Consider the following 20,466-nt stretch of genomic DNA (forward strand, 5'->3'; position numbering starts at 1 on the left):
ATACTGGTAAATAAAAAGGTAATCATGTTGGGCAAATACCTATTTTTGGCTAACAGTGAGACAGTTTCTTAGATGACTTACTTATTTGACTTTTCAGCACTTCCAACAACGTTTTGAACACTGATGACATCGTTAGAATAAGTAAGTAGCTTTCAGAAGCAACCACTTTGAATGATAGTATTTGTCTATATTTAACATATGTGAGGCTCCGTCCTCTATAGGAAGATTGCATATATTCTAGTTTTCAGTGTACTATTTGATATAAGCTTATTCTTTGTATTGCGTCCCTTTGGACTTTGAATGCCTGTTTGCTTTTATTCCTTTTTCCAAGAGTTAATTTATTTGTTTTCTTCTGTGAAATGGCCAGATATTTCGATGCAGCCAATGCTTTGGAGCAAGAAACTAAACTGGGGTTACGACGCTTTGAAGTTTGTGACAATGTTGATCTTGAAACGATTTTGATGGAATATGAGAGTTATTATTTCATAAAATTCCAGAAATACCCCAAAATTGTCAAAAAGGCAACAGACACAGGTACACGGCTATTTTCTATAATATAAATAAAACTTTATCTCATCTTTAAGATTAGTGTTTCTTCCTCATTATCTTCCCAGATTGATGGTACTCCTCATGCTGTACTGAAAGAATAGACCAGTAGCTTGTCTCAGATCCAGGGCAGACAATTTAAACACGATCTTCTGGACATGGATGTCCCTTTAGTCATATTGGCGTTTGTTTGAGGAATGTCTGTTTTAGGACAATGAAAGCCAAACCCCACTGTATCACAGGTACTTTTTAGAAGACCAACATCACTTTCATTTTTTTAGAGATGGAAAGAGCTGTTAGAAGAGGATAAATGACAGAAGACTCTTTTCTTGTTAGGAAGACCTATTATCTATCTTGAAAATAACATGAAAATGAGTATTGGTGAAGCTAATAGCTCATGTATAGATAATGAAATGCTTTTGAAAGCCATCAATCCAGATAATGATCAATATAATGCAAAGCCCCAGTATAGGTTAGCAGTCAAGGAGGCTGGCTGGAGGAAAGATCTAAAGTGAGGGCCCTATGTTTTGTAGTAACATTGACTTAGAAGTCTGTAAGTGGGGGAAGTAATTATAAACCAAGGGAGATCATTGTCCTGTTTATAAGGCACTTGTTAAGCCACAGGCTTTAACATTTCATGGGGGGACCAGGAAACCAAGAGGAACGTCAATTAAAAATAGCCAGGGCCGAATCTCAGAGCTGGAAGGGGTCTGAGAGAGAGAGGTATTTCATCTGAGCTCCCTTCCAATGCAAGGTTCAGAGCTCAGGGTCCTTGGCTGGTTGTTGGATCTGGGTCTTGGCAGAGAAAGCACTGACTCCTAACTGCTGGGCCACCAGGACTATCATTGACATGATCTGATGTCTACATTGCTAGATCTGATCTGGCATGGAATCACATTCTTCTGGGATACGGGACACGTGTTTATTTTAAGGTAAACTGGCAGAGTACAACTGGTAAATGTACCCTGCCAGACTCATGTAGTCATCCTGGTGTCTCATAGGCCACACCAAAATGGTGCCAAGTTCAGGAAAACCTAATGATATGTAACTATAAAGCTAGCCCATATTAGAGTTGCCTCTAGGTACATGGTCTTCATCAGGTTTAATATCTGAGGCCTTTGGGGTCTTTCTCTATGTGGAAACATTTGGGAAGCCTGGGGTTCTTCCTTTTCGCTGGTAATTTCACTTCTTTCTAGATGAGAATTTAGAATCTTTGGATTCCAAAAGGGCATAGCACAAATTTTAAGAACAATGTAAATGAATAAACATACCTGAAAAATCACTTTCTCTTAAAAATTAAATATTTTCCTTTTTCTCCCATTATCTGTCTTACCATAGCAGAAAATAATTTACCACCAAGAAGTGGAGGGAAGACCAGAAGGTAAAGTGAATGGTAATTCATCTTGATCAACTCAGCTCTAGGAGTTTGTGGGACCCTTTCCAGAAGATTCTCCCGTGTGGCTCCATGACTGTCTACCAGCGATACCAAATTGTGGTTACGTGACCTTGGTGGGCCCAGCCATGGGTTCCCCTCTTGTTACAGATGTCTAGAATGTGAGCCAATGTCAGTTCTTTTGGTTTAACTGCAGATAATGGCATCCACTGATGCTCTATCTTTCTAGGCTATATGGTATGAAAAGTATGGACCTCAGAGGTTAAAAGATCCGGGTTCAACCCCAGGCTCTGCTACTTACAAGCTTGGAGCACATTTATGACACATAGTGAGTTCCCAGTACACAGTGAGCCCCCAAGAAATATTTTCCTCTTTTAAATCATACCTCAGTTTCTTTGTGTATTTCCAGATCACATGTCCTGACCTGTCTGAAGATAATCAGGTCTTTCTTTTCTCCTTCGTTTCTCATACTCATTTTATATTCCTTTCTCTACCTTCTCAAATCCAAATCTCATGTGGGATCTGACTGGAGCCCCTCTGCCCCTTGGCCATTCTGGGTAGACACAGGCTGTCCACTCTTGCTTCTGTGTCCCTCCCATTCCTCTCTCCCCACTTCTGACCCACACCCCTATCATCAGAGCCTGTTCAGAAATTGCCAGGAGAGCAAGGATGCTGCTCCCAAGGATGGCATAGCTTTGGGAAACCAAGGCCTGTATAGTTTTACTATTAGAATAAAGCCCAAACCTCAGGGGAAGGTTGAAGTGGGGTTCCAGCAGGGGCCATACAACCATTCAGTCATTGAACAAAATTTCTTGCAGTCTTAGAATGCATGTGAAAAAGGGAAAACTTAGACTGTGATCATGAGCAACCCATTAGGCCCTCGGGAGGTGTGAGGTCCATGTGCCCCACTCCGTTCCCCGCGCTTGTGACTCCAGTCCCTTGTCTGCAGCCTAAGAAGGAAGGGACAGACACCTCACAGGGCTGTCTGGCATCGCATATAAAATGGCCATAGATCCCATGCATGCTTCATGATAATACTCACAATAATACTCTGCCTGAGGGTACCTTTGTTCTGAGCTCTTCTTTAGGAACAATTTTATTGTTTTGACCAAAGTGTTATTCATGTAGTTATAGTTTCTGTAAAGCTGGTCAGAATCTGGTAAGTAACTGCTTGTGAATAGAAACAGTGAGGAGCATTTTAAGAGGCCAGCTTTCGAGTGCATTTGGATTCTGATGCTTTTGCAGCCACACATTCATGCTGGGATTTTCCTCAGCGTTCCTTACCTGGCAGAACATTCTGGGAGCGAATGCCGGTTTAGTGCTTTGCTTCCCTTGAACAGAGCTTGACAGCTTGGGGTTCCTTCAGCTCCTCTCAGAGTAGATGTTTGTGCCAGGCAAGCATAAAGGTTGGACAGCAAATGGCGGCAGTCAGGGAGCATAACTAGGAAAGTAATGAATGGTGTTTGTTTACAATTTTATACTGAAAAACATGCTGAAATGAGAGGTTGGGTCATGAGACTGGCTATTAACAGACGAAAGTGCCTTTTCTTACTTCTTTGCATCTCACACCAGAGAGCAAGCTCCCAGCTTAGAGATCTGCAGCTGACCCAAAGGAGGAAAAGTTCTTTAAAGTGATGGATGACAGAATTAAGATGCCTAAAGATCTCGACAATCTGGGAGATGGGCCCAAAATAACAAGATGGAAGTTAATGAAATAAGCTCTATCCAGAGGTTCACAACAAATAGCTCCCTGATTACAAAATTAGAGACCTAGAAACCTGAGTGAAACGCAGGTGCAGTGTGAGTCAACACCGTGCTGTGGTTGCTAATGTCATCTCGGGGTTCCATCAGTAGAAACAGTGTCCAGAAAGTAGGTCCAGAAACACTGACCACTGTCTGGTCAGAAGACAGTGGATAAAGAAAAGGTGGCCAGGATGAGTAATAATCTGGGAACCAGATAACCTTAGGAATGATTGGAGAAACTGGGGATGATTAGCTTGAAGAACAGAATGGGAATGGGGGTGGTCCCCAGAACAACGCCGTAGCGGTCTTCTCTCTCTAAAGAGGTATTGGACCTTTGCAGAATTACACAGGACACACCTAGTACTGGTGACTAAAGTTAAAGGGGGGTGAATTTGGTTTCATATTAGGAAGAATTTTACAATCGGTAGAGCTGATTGGAAATGAATTGCATTGTTTTGCACATTTGGTACACTTGTCTTTGGTCATGTTGAAGCAAACCTGTGAATCAGTTACCTCCAGTGAGAAATTACACTGGGAAAATAAAATAGACTCCCAGATCCCTGACAGTCCCACAAGGATGTTGAGGCATCATATATATATATATATTCATTTAAATCAATGCTGTTCAAAAGGGTCCACACTTGTAAAATGCTTGGTATTCATTTCATTGTTGTGCCAGCAAAGGGCCTGAGAGACAGACATTTTTATTCCTAATTTACCGATGAAAAACAGATGCTCTGAGAAACTGGCAGTTGTCCACCTCTCGTGACCTTCACCTCAATGGGCCCAACACTGGGGTCACCATGTGTGGACACTGGTGGTATTGCTGGTGTGGTGGTCTTGCTGGCCAAATAGCTACACATTTATATTAGACATGAACAACTTTTTCTTTCTCACAAAGCAATAAAGTTGAATGGCAGTTTTCTGAGACCACTTAGAACATGGGGAGAAAAGCTTCTAGAAATACCCCCCACAAATGCATCTCACATGTAAGAACAAAAGAACAGAGAGAACCAGACAGTCTATGTAGGCATTCGTGTTCTGCACCCAAGCAGGTCCTGCCCCTCTGTGGATTTCATCCTCTACCTAAAAATATTCCAATACTGCATTTTATGTCTAATGATGAGATGCAAGGAACACATTTATTTTACCTTTGTAGTGATGTGTAACATATACAGTCTAATGCATATATACTCATAACCACCCCCTTGCAGCCCACCAGCAGGCTCCCTTCTTAGTCAAACCCCCGTCTCCTCCACACTTAGCCACTATTCTCACTTCCAGCCCTATCAATTTGTTTTGCCTGAAGCACACAATAGCTGATGAAAATTTGTTTTACAAATATGAATGATCTGTGACAACAGAGATGAGGTAAGCTTGCTTTTTTTTCATCAGCCCCTTTTGATGTGTCTTGTACACAGCACGATGGGAAGTATTTCTAAGTAGGCAGGGTACACCCAGCACACTGGGTTAAAACTATGGACAAACTCCTAGACTTCCTAACGCTCATTAATTTCAACAGCAGTCTCCTTCCTCCCCTGGCACCTTTCCCCTGGCCTGACTGCTGCTCTTTAAACAAGGTGGAAAGAAACAGTAGAAGGATGTTTGTAAAGCAAGGTGTTCTTGAGAAAACTAAAGCCATTTGCAAAAGGGCTGAAGCCAAGGGGTGTGAAGGGAAGATGAATAGAGTGAGTCTGGGCCTGCAGGAGGTGGGCTCTCTGGCCTGGTCTTGGAGGAACCCAAGGGTAGCCTGGAGGGAGTCAGGGCCAGGATGGATGGGGAGTGGGGGGACGATGGTGCAGATAGAAGGGCTCTATTCTGCTGCACCCGCCTATCTGTCAAGAACCCTCTTGTGCTCCACAAGGTGTTTAGTTACCTCAAGCTAAGTGGTTAGAATAATTTCCTTCAAAGGTCTTTGTTTCCTCCTCAAGGGTGATGAGCCACAGTCATCAAAATTTTCCCAAGATCAGCCAGCAGAGGCCACAGTCCAAAACGGCGGTGGAGAAGCGAGGGGAAGCCAAACCCCTCCAGAAGGAGCACCCTAAACAGGTCGGGCGGCTTGGCTTGCCATTGGTAAAATTGCAGGTGGCTGAGAAACAGCCCCAACAAAACAGTCACACTTATTTTTTTTTTGAGGACTTATATGTTTTAAGTTATTGTGTGATTTCGTTAAATTAGAGATTTGCTTCTAGTTCACTGGATTAAAACCACAGACAAATCCCTAGTCTTGCTCACATTTGCTAATTTGAACAGCAGCTCTCCTCTCTCTCCCGCGCTTTCTCCTGGTCTGAGTACTGGGTGACGGGCCTCGACAGGGGAGCCCTGGGCCCAGTCAGAGCAGGAGGACCTAGTTGCTGCAGAGTTCGACCCTCCCAGGTGAGGTAACTGTAGGTGGCAGGTCTTCCTGTCCGAAGCACATCCCTGGGTTCCTAAATGTAGGCCAGGGGTAGTCTTGGGTGTGGCTGGGCCTCAGCATTTCCCGTGGGGTTTCTCCAAAGTGCACATGGTTGGTCCCCACCCCAGACCTCCACACTGGACTTTCTGAGGGTAGAGCTAGGCAGCAGAGGAGAGAGTCCACGAGGCGGGGGAAACCAACAGCCCCTGACTCAGGAGATCTGTGCCTAGCACCTCCTGGTTTAGAATAAAACATGCCAGGCTTCAAAGAAAAGAGAATCAAGAGACATTGTAGAAAAGAATGGAAAGAATTCATGTCAAAGATGTCTGGCGGGATAGAAAAAAATAATCATGAAATTCAGTTGGTCAAAAGGCATCTCTCATCCTCACGGAGGCTGGATATTCTGGCCACTGCAGTCTGACCCGGGCGGAAGGGAGGTGGAGACACAGCAGGATAAATCCCACAGCAGCCGGTTGGCTCTGCTGCCAAACTCAGCCACCCCGGCCACAAACGCCTCTGGTCACAGGAGGAAAGGCAAGCCAGCAAGAGGGGATGGGTTGAGGCACAACTATTTCCTCCACTGGAAAAGCTGCTTCCAGGCCACGGCTTCCAGGGCTAGCCCTTTCCACACGGCACAGGCAAATAGTTCATTCATCTTGTTGGGACTGCGCAGAAGTGACCGGGTTACACTTGGGGTTTCCCATTTACAGAGCTGATCTCCAGTATGTGATGTGGGATGATGGAATAGACAGTTGCAACCAGTATCTCTAAATTGCTTTCCACAGCTGACTTCTCCCTGTCTTCCTCTTTCTTCAGGAGGTTATCAATAGCGTCAACATGGACAGCGCTGACTTTGGCTTGAGCATCTCAGGAATCAACAAAGGCGGCGGAGAAGAAAACGCCCGTCCACACAAAGTAGGTGGAACTTAATCCTGAAAAAGGAAATTCCTTTCTCTTTCTAAAAATGAAAATTTTTAAATGTTATTTTTGTCAAACAGGAAAGTTAACACGTAATGACCAAAGGCTGGCTGTGAGGGGAAGAGTGCTTAAATAAGGATTAGAACCTGGGGCTCTGTTCTGAATCTTCTCTCTGTATGAATGGCCTCCATGAACTGTTCCATCTCTGAGGAGCTCTTTCCTTATTTGTAAATTGAGGGATTTGGAAGAGATGGCTCCTAATGTTCTTTTCAGCTTAAAAATTTGTGAGTAAAATGATAAACCATGGCATGACTGTTCTACATTATTTAAGGAGTTCTTTCCCACCCTGTTAGTGGTCTTTGATTAGTGGTGTCACCTTTCTCCTTGCAATTATAATTTCCTGTAAACCATGAAACCTCGGTTGATCAAGAGCTGATCTTGTCCTTGGTAGATATTTCTACCCCTTTCATAATCAACCTCATGTCCTGATTTGTAAATAAGTTTCTCAAACAAAAAAGACCAAGATTGGGTGGATATAGGCAAAAAGGAGAGTTAAAACGTGCCTTGGACATGAAAAGCAGCATGCTTCTCTTTTTTGAGGGCCTCAATTATATGAATAATTGTTGGAGATGATACCATTCAAATCAGGGCCTCCCACGGAGAACTATTTCCCTGTTCATCTTCACTACTTTCGTTGTGGTTTCAGTCACTTTTGTGCCTGAAATTCTGTGGCATTCGAATGCGAAAGTCTCAAGTTCATATGAATAGATGTTTCTGATCAGGTCATAAGGAAGGGACTATTTAACCCAGCACTTAACCTTTGAAAGAGCCTGGCTATAAATTCTCTTTCTAGCAGAAATGTCCTCAGGGTAAAATGTAGATGGTTTTCTCCCTAGCTTTTAGAAGTGTCCTAAGTTGAATGAAGGTGTATGGCCAGGGGCTGATCACCAAAATGTGTCTCTCCTTGCCAGGTCAGAGCCCCTACCTTCAGGATTCCCAAGCCCCATGGCTAATTTAGTAGGCATGTTGCTCTTAAAGGCAACGACTTTGGAGTCAGCCTGCCTAGGTTCAAACCCCCGGCTCAGACCATCCCAGCTGTAACCTTGGGCAAGTTGTTTAACCTCTCCAAACCTCATTTCTCTCATCTGTAAAATGGAAATAATCATAGGGCTGCTTCAAATGGCATAATGAATGGAGGGCCGTAGTGCAGTGTCCAGCACATAATAAACACTCAATAAATCTGGCTACAGATATGGTTATTTTTTTGCATGCATCCTTATTTTTCCCTTCTGTGTATAGGGGAGACAAGGTGGCATTGGAAGGACTATGGGGGACAGATATCTCGGTGTGAATCCTGGCCTGACGTCACTTGTTAGCTGTGTGGCTCCGGACAGATCACTTAACCCCTCTGGCTTCACTTCCACATCTCTGAAGCTAGAACACCACTCGCGACTCTAGTGGAAGTATTATAGGAATTGGAAATAATCCTCACAAGCTGCCTTGCACACCTGTTTCGTGCCAGGCACTCTGCTGAGTGCTGAAAGTCCATGAGAGTCAGTAAATAGGAGCTCTCTTTACTCCTGTGCCAATGAGCTCTTCCTGCGTGTGGAATGTTTCCAAAGGAAGAGACAATACAGGTGAAATAGGTAACGAAGCAGATGGTATGTGTCAGTTCCTGAAAAATGCTCGTGAATTTTTATTCGAACCAACTTCATGCTGAAGAGTTTATTTACAACTTCTTTTATTTCTGGAGAGCCTCAGCTTGAGGAAATGACCTTATTCATTATTAGTGCGGGTTCTTTTTAAAGCTTCACTTTAAGTTTGCCCTACACACGGAGGTACATAAATGTGTCTCGGTTTAATGAAGCTGAGCTCTTAAGGAGAGCCTTCCCTCACGTTTTAGTGGTAAATAACCATCACTCCCTTTCAGGGCCAAATCGTCAACTTCCGAGGGCTGCTTACAGATGCTATCAAAGGAGCAACCAGCGAGCTTGGCTTGAACAGCTTCGACTGTAACCCAGATCCCTCAGTAAGTGGCTAAGATGTGACATTCATCTTGCAAACTGCCAAAATCCAGAGGAATTTTAGAAACGTAAGTTTGAGTCCAGAGAAACCTTGAGATGAGGTTGAAGGTCATAGCCACCTGACACTGTTTATGTCACCAAGATCTGCGCCCTGTTTTTCTTCCTAAGTTACGAAGAAATGTTACCTAACGTGAGGCTTTCTGTTCCCATCATCAGGAACGACTGCTGAAACCTTTGAGTGCATTTATTGGCATGAACAGTGAGATGCGAGAATTGGCAGCCGTGGTGAGCCGGGTAAGATCTGATGTTCAATTCACAAATTTACGGAGGTGGGTTGGGGCTCCTGGAGCACTGCGGGCTGCTTCTTTTATTAATAACAATAAATATGATCATTTATTTATAAAGTGCCCCACTTGCAAAGGCACTCATATTGTTTAGAGGCATAATAATGCATATAAATAAATTATAGAATCATAAAATTACAATAGAAAAAGCCCACCATCTCACTGTAGAGGCCAACAAAACCGAAAGAGAAAAAGACGTAGAGAGCGAGGGACAGGTGAAAGGTTTCAGAGCAGAGCCAACAGTGAAGGAAAGAAAGCCTCTTAGAGAAGGAAAGAGCACATCTGCGTCTTGTTTAAATAGTCAAAGCCTGGAAATAGAGATGTTGGGAGCCTGATGATTTCATAAGTGGAAATTTCCATGAAAAGCAAGATTAAGTAGGAAAGAGCTGACCATCCAGACTATGGATTTTTCAAGGTTGCCCCCCCCCCATCCCCCCGCCAGAATCTAACGCCAGGTGAGTCTCTGGTTAATGACACAGGCTCTAGAATCCGTTGACCTGGATTTGATGTCTAGATCCTCCCCTTTCTAGCTGTGTGACTTTGGGCAAGTTCCTTGGGAATAGAAGAGAGTCCTGATTTATAGGAGACTTTTCCAATTTCCAGTGATCTCTTACTTCAGGAAAGACTGAAACCAAGGCAGGCCCAGACAGAGATTTAAAATGATGCCAAAAGAAGCACAGTGACTGAGGTAGTCGTTCAGGGTTCCCCAGCTGTCTCTGTTCGGTCCAGTAGCTGTTCACTGCACATCTGTTATGTGTCAGGTGTGGGCTGGGGGCAGGAAACACGAAGGTGAACGAATTGACACAATCCTTCCTTGCCCACAAGAGTTTCTCATCCCACAGGCAAGGTGCACTTTGAGAGCATAAGAGAGGGGTGTTTTATGCCACAGAGTGGGGAAAATGTTAGGGAAGAAGGTACTCAGGAAACAGCCACATGAAAAAGGGTAGAAGACGGAGGGCTTGTGCAGTATTTCTGGTCGGCCAAGTAGGACACAAGGAGTGCTAGGAAATGGGGCCGGAAAGAGAGGCCAGAGTGAGGGTACTGTGAACGGGACCCAGGGCAGGGAACCTGCCTGGGAGGTGGGGAAACTTTCAAAGGTGTCCATCAAGAATGGGATAATGAAATGTGCTTTTTAGATAGCTTGTTTTAATGACACTGTGGTGGATGGGTATCAAAGGAATGGGGATAGGGAGACCAGCTGTGAAGTTATTACCAGTGAGAGAGGATGAGGGATTGAGCCAGGCTATGGTAACTGGGATGCATAAGAGAGCAGAGAAAAATATTTTTTATGACCACAATAATCAATAGTCTCACTGCCATTTTTGCAAAAAGAATAACGTGACTAGGGATGACAGAGTTGTAGAGTGGAAGTGGCCTCAAATGATTCCATCTGGAATCCTTTCTACAGTATTATGGAAGGCAGTCACCCAGCCTCTGCTTGAATGCTCACAGTGACAGGGAGCTCACCATCTCATGAGGCAGCCTTGTTGAGTATTAACTGATGACTTTTGATTGCCATAAAGAGAAACTGCCTATTGGGAAATTAAATACTACCACGTGGAACTCAATGTCTGCTTTAGAAGAGGCAAGAAATACTGCTATTATCTATGGATGCTTTGGATTCCAAGGTAGATGAGCGCCCACTGTGTGCGAAGCATTTCCTACACAAGGGTGATAAGTACACGAATGGCCAGTGGGCGTGCTGATCCAGACTTTAAAGAGATGGTGGGTTCTCCCAAGATCTTGGAAGACTGAGTCCTTTCTCTATCATTCCATCCAGGAACGGATCGTGCATAACATGCACGACCAAAGTCACTTGTATAAATAGTGTCTCTAATACAAGTCGTCAGCTGTGGTGAAGGGAGCCGGCAGGATGAAGGACATTTCACCAGCGTTTTTAAAATGTATTTTTATATTGTTGAACTTGGGCATGTATTGCTTATTTAAAAATTAAATAACTATAAAGATAGATTCCAGATTGTTCTGTAGTCATCAGATTGGCTTTAGAAAAGAGGTGGGTTTTTTTGTTTTGTTTTTTTTTTTTTTTATGTAACACTCTAGATACTCTAGATATTCATTCAGTTTGCCCGAAACAGCTCCTACTGAGAAAGGCCCCTGAGTGACTGTTCTGAGGTGTCTGGTGAAATGGAAGTTTAAAAACTGTAAATGAGTTATCAGTAAAAGCTATCGTAAATGATTGGCCTAGAATGGTTGCTACAAGGCTCTGCTAGGAGAGGGGAAAACTCACTTTTGCTTGGTTGTTGGCATCCTTGAATTTTGTAGAAGAAAGTGCTCTTGATGGAAGTAGGGAGCGATTGCTAGGGAAAAAGAGAAATTGGTTTTAGGGGAGCATTACCTCTTTTATGTAACAAATTAAGAAAGTGTTTGTGAGATCAAGGAGCAAGAGAGAGGCCTGCCAGGCACCGATTACGAACTATGTGTCGCCGTAAAAGCTAATGTAATTTGAAGCCATATTCTGTAGCTCCTTTAATTACGGTTGTAAATCAGCCTGATTTGCTATTGACTGAAGACAGGTATAGTCCATCGCTAGGGGCTTTTTCCCCCCTAAAAGTATCATGTTATATTATCAGTTTTTTCTTCAGGGAAAATCACTGACTGTTCTTAACGGCATTCCTTCGGTGAACCAACCCCAAATTACAATGTGCATATATGTACACATATCCAACATGAAAAATTTTTATCACCAGCACTTTATGTTCCATTGTAAGTCAAGTATTCTGCAGCTTCCGTGTTTATTACAGCTGTGGAGGGAAACATTAGTTTTAACAAAATGATCAAATGTGCATTGCAGGACATTTATCTCCATAATCCAAACATAAAGTGGAATGACATTATTGGACTCGATGCAGCCAAGCAGTTAGTCAAAGAAGCTGTTGTGTATCCTATAAGGGTAAGGATGGGGAGCCTCTTGGGGGTTATTTCCATTCATTATCCATTGGACAAGCTGTACACCGGGGCACCAGGGAGAGAAGCACAGGATGATTTTCTGCCCGCAAGTTAACTTTTTGCCTGCGTCACAATACTTTCTCAGCCCTGGGGTACCAAGGCCCAGTCCATTCTAGGCAGTTTGAAATCATGTTACAGGTGGGTTCAAGGCAGGTGTCTGCTCTAAGTGGCAATTTAAGATTGAAGACTCCGTAATATATATGACTTGTCAGTTCCTATAGATTGGTTCAAATTAGCCTGCCTCCGTGAAAATACAGTTTCAATACCTCCTGTAGGAGATGGCCACTCACCTTGTTTTCATATGTATCGTTCCCCCAAAACCCCCCATCATCTGAGGCTTTGCTTTTGGCTGGTTGTAAAGACTAGACAGCCCCTTCCAGGGCACTGGCCAGTGAAGCCAGCATGTTATACTCATCGCTTACTCCTGACAAGTCTTTGTGCAAAGTGGCTCACTAAATAGGAAGAAAAACAGAAAAATAAGACTCTCTCCAAGTTTGGTTTACAAATGTGGTGATGAGAAGGTCAGTGTATCATAGCTTTTGCTGTATACCAGACTACCTTAAAATGTAGCGGCTTTGAAACCACAATCATTTATTTGTTTGCAATTCTGTGGGCAGGCAGTTGGGACTGGGCTCAGCGGGGCCGGCTCATCTCTTTTTTTCACATGATATTGGCCGGCCTCATTCACACGTCCAGGGCATCAACCAAGGTCGCTGGAAAAGATGGAGAGGCTCGGAAAGCTGGGATAAACAGGGCAGCTGAGGCCTCTCTCTACGTGCCTCTCGGCCTCAGCAGGCAAGCCCAGCCTTGTTCACGTGGTGGCAGAGAGTTCCCAAACAGAGGCAAGAAAGGGCAGGTCCCAATCCACGAGCATCTCCCATGTCTTGTCTTACATTCCTCATATTTGCTAGTCTGATATTTTCAAATCTCTTCTTATATTTGCTAATGTCCCATTGGCCAAAATCACAAGGCCAAGTCCAGATTCAAGAGGTAGAGAAATGTACTCTGCCTCTTTGTGGAAGGAACTGCAAATAATTTGTGGTCATTTTCTGTAATCTCCTGCAGTCAGGGTTACAAATTTATTTTATTGAATAACCTATTTAATTGTACCACGGAGCCCATGCAGCCCCTGATTTTTGGATGCTTCTATTCTAATGAGACAAAGCGTATAACTTTGGGTTTTGTTTTTCCCTTCTTTTTTTCCTGTGTTCAGACATGGGGGTAAGAAATATACTAATGCTGTGTTCAGAATTAGTAGAAGTTTACTCACCGTGTCCTCTTGAGTGGCTCTATAGTCCAAGGCTTCTGGAAAGGCTAAAACATCTCACTGAAACTCTCTGGATGTGTTATCTCCATGGTGGTATAAGCTCTGTATGTGATAACATAGAGTTTTTGACATTAGCATCAGCCAGAAACTAATAGCTAGATATCATTTCACTATTATCTTTCCTTCTAGTTGTTCTCTACCGATCCTGCCCGCCCTCCAAGCTGCTTAAATTTGAGCTAATGGGAGAGACTCACTGAAGTCCACACATGTCCCATTTGGAGCCAGTGTCTCATAATGCATTCAGCACTCAATGTTCCCAACTTCTGAAGCAGGCTTCACTAAAGCTTTGTGCTTTATTTGTTAGTTCTAGTGCTTCTCTTAAAGTTTGTACCTGTTTTACCACCTTCGATAGATTGCCACATGCTCTGCATATAGAGCTCGGGGACTGGGGGGAGGTGGAAATGATGTTACGCATGGAAGAAATGACTATTGTAATCAAGAGGAAAAGCACCTACCTATGTTTTTTTCTTCCTTAAAAAAGTCGCTCTTTTAAAAAGCCACAAAAATTAAACTGTGCATTCCTCTCAAGTGTGAACGTAAAGTTGGGATAAAGAAGATATATGTATATATAGAAGCAGCCAGCTTTAGTAAAAGGGAGACCTGACATACTGACATCAAAGCTCACTGCTTTTCCTTTTTCCCATAGTACCCACAGCTGTTTACAGGAATTCTTTCCCCCTGGAAAGGACTGCTGCTCTATGGCCCCCCAGGTAAACTACCCTTTCTGGTTTGGTCTTGGTGTTAAGCATGTATGCAGAGGATGAGTTGCCTCATCGGTCCTCACTTCAGGACTGGGGCAAACGAGAGCTGAGGAACCTCTTCCATTTTCGCTTGGGAGACTGACTTCTTTCTGTACACAGAGAAATGAAGTTCACGTGCAGCTCATATTTTATCCACGTGTCTCCAGGTACAGGAAAGACTTTACTGGCCAAAGCTGTGGCCACGGAATGCAAAACAACCTTCTTTAACATTTCTGCATCTACCATTGTCAGCAAATGGAGAGGGGATTCGGAAAAACTTGTTCGGGTAGGAATTATTTTTTTTCTTCTCATGTATAATTGATATACAATATCCTATTAGTTTCAGGTGTACATTATAGTGATTCGATATTTATATACATTATGAAATGATCCCCATGATAAGTCTAGTTACCATTCATTGCCATACAAAGTTATAATAATATTATTGATTATATTCCCTATACTGTACATTACATCCCGTGACTTATTTCTTTTATAACTGGAAGTTTGTGCCTCTCGGTCTCCATCACTTATTTTGCCCGCCCTCCAACCCCTGTCTGCTCGGGTAACCTCCAGTTGGTTTCATAGATACAGGAATTCTTGATTCTGGTTTTTTAGAATAAGTGCCAGTGATACAAAATGATGTTACCATTTATTTTTTTTTTGGTGATTTATATGTTAGACTATCCTAGATCTTGGTTACCAAAAGCCGGGCAGATGGGTTGACCATTATATGTGGACATTAATTATGCCCACATCAGCAAAACATGATCTTCCTTCCTTTGGGAATTTGATCAACAGCCCTTTTGTAATTCATGCAACTTAGGAATGAAAGCTGGAAAAAAATTGTCTCTGAAGTGGCCTGTTTTTTTCCTTCACTCAAGAAGCATTTATTATTAAGCATGTGCAGTATATTCAGTTAACATTTAGTGAGAGGCCATTGCTGTATGCTAGTCCCTGTACTAGGGACTCACAGGAAGAATCAAGAAACTTAATTATACTTTCAGATGCTCTGAGCGATTTTCCTCCACAGTGCCCATAGCCTGTAGGTTTTTTTTTTCTTTTCTTAAGAGATTGTTTCCATCTTTATAATATCTCATTTATAGTCTATGTCATATTTTATATTATAAAATTTTGCCTTTTGAGAACATCTGTTAATGATGTATGCTTCAATGTAAGGTGGATCCTTCCCAGAAATCCTGTTAAACTGTTGCATATGTGGATTGACTGATAAGTAATCACTACTAAGTGAAAATAAATATAATATTTTATGAAAAGAAATTACTCTAAAGTATCATCCTTAAATTATGTTCCCTTAGATGACTCATTTTCAAAATATTGTGGCTTAATTGGAAGGCAGAATAGAATATTTTTAAAGGATTGATTTACCGAAAATAATCTATTATTTACTACTTTGATATTTTTCTTAAGTTGTTTCAAATGCATACGTTTTTATAAATTCTTGTCACCCTTTTAAGATGGTAATTTGTGGAAATCATATGTTGAAAACCTATATTTCTTTGTTCTTCATCTTGAGTGTAACTGAGTACCAGATTCAAAGATTGGGGCCTGAATTTAGCTGCTCCTAAATTTGTGGGTTCCAGCTGAAACTAAAATTGTTATCAGCCTGAAGACTTTATATATTTTTTTTCTTAAAGATTTTATTGGGGAATTGGGGGAGGGGGAACAGCATTGGGGAATCGGGGAAGGGGAACAGACAAGTTGCTGTCCTTTTGTTCTTCAGTCTAGTTGTGGAGGACGTCACTTCACTGGCCCATGTTGGTATTATCATTGTGCTCTTCCTGGGTGAGGCAGTTGCTCGCCGGCCATTGGATGTCCGCTCACGGCAGCTTACGGCAGCTCACGCTGGCTGCCCACCACTCACGGTGGCTTACGACAGCCTACGCAGTCGCTGGTGACTCACGGCAGCCCAGCTCCAGGTCGAGTTGTTGTTCACCATCTTAGCTGTAGTGGGTGCAGCATCACTGGCCCTCATATGTGGGATCCGAACCCCGGGCCCTGCGGCTCAGAGCTGGCATCCCAAGCCAACTCCTAACCAAGGCGCCACTCGGCCGGCCCCAAGACTTTATATTTTTAATATTCCATTTCTGTGTTCTGAGGAATAAGGAAAACGCTTACAAAATGCCCCAAGAATCCTTTCAGATTCATCTCTTGTCATGAAAAATGGTGGTTAGAACTATGAGCACAATACACTGCAAGGTGTTCAAAGGAAGATTATTACATTATATTCCCCGGACAGAACTTACCTGGACAGAAGAATCCACTCAGCTATTTTGTGATTATTCTTAACAAAGATAGAAACTAAAAGGATTTTCTTGTTTAATGCTGAGTAGCCAGAAAAGTCATTTAACAAGAACTCTCCCTTCTGTGTGAGTATTTTACTTAAGTAAAGTTTTCTCTGCTTCGGTATTATTTTGTTAGAATTCTAAGAGTGTGGAAATGATTCCTCCCCCAATTTCTCCCCTTATTTTTACAATATATTAAAAAAGTAACTAGTCTTTAAAAAAAATAGTACAAAAGGGTATATAGACCCGAGCCTTCTTCCCAGAAGCAACTACTACAGCTGCTGTGCAGTCTTATGGGACATTTCTATACATTAATGTCAACAACTGTTTGAATTCAAGAAGGAACACTTTTTTCTGTCCCTTGCATTTTTTTCTTTCACTTAACACTATAACTTGGACACTGTTCCACACTGTTTTAGATAGAACATGTTCTTTTATATGTCTGAATGGTATTTCATTGCATGGGAGTGTCCTCAAACATATTTTAACCAGTCTTTTCATGATGGACATTTAGGTTGTTTCCAGTCTCTTGCTACTGTGAACAAAGCTACAGTGAACAGTCTTACTACACACACGACTTTGCATATAGAGTCATGTAGGGCAATTTCTTTGAAGTAGAATTGCTGGGCCAGAGGGAATGCGTGCCTGCCAACAGGGTTGCACTAGCTGACACTCCCATCCGTGGTGGTTGTTTGCTGCCCCACACTCTGGTCAACACTGCATAGGACCCAAATTTTAAAACCTTTGCCAATCTGATGGTGAAATAATATTTCTGTGTTCAAATATGCATTTCTTTAATTCTGAATGAATGCGAGCATCTTTTTATAGGTTTAGAAGAATTTGAATTTATTTCTTCTGTGAAATGTGTTTTTATTTTGGATATTAAAAAAATAATGATTCAAGGATAGCCTGATGGCTCAGTTGGTTAGAATGTGTGCTCTGAACAACAGGGTTGCTGGTTCGATTCCCCGCATGGGATGGTGGGCTGCGCCCTCCACACGCCCCCCCCCACACACACACACCCCGCAACTAGATTGAAAATGGTGATTGAACTTGGAGCTGAGCTGTGCCCTCCACAACTAGATTGTAACAGCTACTCTACTTGAAGCTGATGGGTCCTGGAAAAACACACTATTCCCCAATAAAATTTCTTTTTAAAAAAATAGTAATTCAAGAGGAAAACGGATAACCTCTGCTAATCTTGAAGGATCTCATCTTCTATCCTTTCAGAAACTACTTTATTTTCTGAGCTCTTGAAAAGATCTTCACCTGCAAAATCTTGGTCATGCTGTCAACCTCCTCCCCGTGAAGCTTTCAAATAAAGCCCTTCAGGACCTTCCCCTAAATCAAAGAAGCTTTCCTACCATTTGCTTCTCTTTCTGTTCCAATTAAGAGTTATTTATAGGGAACCCTTGGGTTATGTTCCTCCCTCCTAATGTTCATGCCTCTTAGGAGTTGATGCTATTGAATAGTTGAGTGGTCTCTTTAGCAAATGCACACACCTGTTGGTGCTTACATCTTTCAACACCCCCCACCCCCAATTACATGATTTAACTTCCTCTAAGTACTTTTGAAATTTTTAAACTAATGCCTCCAGAGCACTTACCCAAGATTACATTATCTGGCACTGGAAAGAGCAGTGGCGTGGTCAATATGGAGACATAGGCTCCAGATGTGTTTCTCCTTCCAACTGGATGTTTGGTCTTATCTTGCCGCTTGGTCTCTCTGCAGCTTAGGGAGCTCCTTAAAAAGTGTGTATGACTCTAATAAGAAGTCCTAATATTTCAATTTTTCATTGGGTAGATTGCTGCTGTTGTAATCATCCTTAATATCAGGTCTGTGTGTGTGTGTGTGTGTGTGTGTGTGTGTGTGTGTGTAGGTAGGAAGACAAGTACTTGCTTCTAATCAGGTGGTCTCTATTCTGTCTAAAAGGCATTTGTGATGAGTGTCCCAAAACTGACACTGTTCTCTCAGTTCATTAGGCTGAGCCAATTGTCTTGGCTGAATGAAATAAGATTCTGTAAAAGGAAATACTTAAGCATGAGCATAGATATACCACAGTGTGAGCCGTGGAAAAGGCAAGGAATTTCCCATTTGGTGACAGGGAGACCTATAAGAGACAACCTGCTACTACTCATGAAAACCACAATCTGGCTTTTTCTGAGCCATTGCCCTCTTATTTGTTCTGTGATGCTTTGCTAGTGCTAAGTGACACAGAGATAAATCCCCACTGTCTATTAAAGAACCTCTATTCTTTTCTAAATCTCAACTGCTTTCTCCGATCAACCAGTGAAGAATTGTATATGGTGCTCAAGAGATCAGTTTCAGGGTTAAAAAAAAAAAAGGTTCAGTTTTTTATATTCTTTTCATCACTGCCACATCTCCCTTTAGAGCTCTTTATTTTGTTTTTAATATGTCTGGTTTTTTGGGTGCTTGCTTTCCTGTTCTTGTTCAGTCCATAACATTTTATTCTGGAATGGAACATTTTATTCAATCGAGAATTGCCTTCAAGTACCTGAGCCTACCAAACAGCAGTGTTGGGGGTGGTATGGGGACCCTGTCGAGTAATTTGGGATCAGAAAGGGACAAAATTCTTTGGTATTGTTACCTGTGACTTGAACTCTATCCTTTTCCTGCTATTCTTCCTTCTGAGAATAACCATCTCATTGTCCCTAAAGGTCTAGGGGGAATCATCGAAGGATTTTACACATTTCAAGGCTCTTGTGTCCCTATGGAACATGGGGAACACGGGGCGGGGGGGAGGGGGTCTCAGGGGTTAGCTAACCAACTGGAGGCTCTGGAGCTGAGCTTTGTCTTAAGCGCTCCCATTTATGATTAGTAACCTTGAGCTAACCACTTACTCTCTCTGTCTCTAATTTTATTAAGTGATAAATGGAAATAATTGGACCATCCAACCCCATGGGGTGTGCTGGGGAGAAATAATTGTAATGATTATAAAGTTATTAGCGAAATAGCAGAGTGTAGCATAAAGTGCTTAATATTATAGTGATTCTAAGCTTTTAATCTCCGGAAGCATCTCAGAACTTTAAACATATGAATTTGAACATGTGGTTGCTTTTCTCCCACCCAGGTGCTGTTTGAACTTGCTCGCTATCACGCCCCCTCCACCATCTTCCTGGACGAGCTGGAATCGGTGATGAGTCAGAGAGGCACTGCTCCTGGGTAACAGAGTTGATTTTTTTTTTTTGGTCATCACTTCTCCCCTCTTGTAAGTGTGTTTGATGGTCGGAAGCCCATCGACATTTACCAGCAGAATGAGCCTATTAATAAGCCCACAAATTTTCTGCAGACACACGGAAAGGTCTTTAAATTAGATCCTGTTAACTGAACAGCTGATTTAAGTAGTTTTTATAACCGGAGGAAATGTCATCTACCCTTCCCCCCTTCCCCACAGAGTGGTTTTCAGGCCTGAAGATCACGGAGCCCCACACATCCCAGGCTGCCATAACAGTCCTGCTGGCTCAAAATAGCCGCCTGTGACCGCCTCCTCTGGAGCCAGGAGGGCTGCCTGCGGGGAATGGGGCTGCAAAAGGCCAAGTCCCGAGAGGGACAGTCCTTGCAAGGTGTGCAAGGCCAGGGAAGCCACCACTTCTCTGGGACATCAGGTTGTGGCTCAGCATGTCCGATTTTAAATACGTCACATATGTCATCTCGAAAGATTAAGTGTCTGCTAATGTCCCCAGCAGGAAGGGCTGTTCACTTCTAGTTCACTTCTCAGACTGTAATGAGCCTTCTGTGTGTG

The 20,466-nt window shown here is 42.7% G+C and overlaps 1 protein-coding gene across 1 annotated transcript in view; it reads left to right on the top strand.

Annotated features, from left to right (window-relative positions):
* The first annotated feature begins 386 nt into the window (after positions 1 to 386).
* KATNAL2 (katanin catalytic subunit A1 like 2) overlaps positions 387 to 20,466 on the top strand; it is a 35,372-nt gene continuing 15,292 nt past the window's right edge. Inside the window, exons 1-10 of the mRNA XM_019652711.1 lie at positions 387 to 534; positions 1,885 to 1,927; positions 5,614 to 5,731; positions 6,894 to 6,992; positions 8,926 to 9,024; positions 9,236 to 9,313; positions 12,176 to 12,274; positions 14,304 to 14,367; positions 14,565 to 14,683; positions 19,795 to 19,886. Of these exons, the coding sequence (XP_019508256.1) occupies positions 462 to 534; positions 1,885 to 1,927; positions 5,614 to 5,731; positions 6,894 to 6,992; positions 8,926 to 9,024; positions 9,236 to 9,313; positions 12,176 to 12,274; positions 14,304 to 14,367; positions 14,565 to 14,683; positions 19,795 to 19,886 (884 nt within the window). The 5' untranslated portion in view covers positions 387 to 461. The remainder of the gene's footprint in view (positions 535 to 1,884; positions 1,928 to 5,613; positions 5,732 to 6,893; positions 6,993 to 8,925; positions 9,025 to 9,235; positions 9,314 to 12,175; positions 12,275 to 14,303; positions 14,368 to 14,564; positions 14,684 to 19,794; positions 19,887 to 20,466) is intronic.

The sequence above is a fragment of the Hipposideros armiger genome, unplaced genomic scaffold (assembly GCF_001890085.2).
Source record: "Hipposideros armiger isolate ML-2016 unplaced genomic scaffold, ASM189008v1 scaffold_186, whole genome shotgun sequence".
Classification (NCBI taxonomy): domain Eukaryota; kingdom Metazoa; phylum Chordata; class Mammalia; order Chiroptera; family Hipposideridae; genus Hipposideros; species Hipposideros armiger.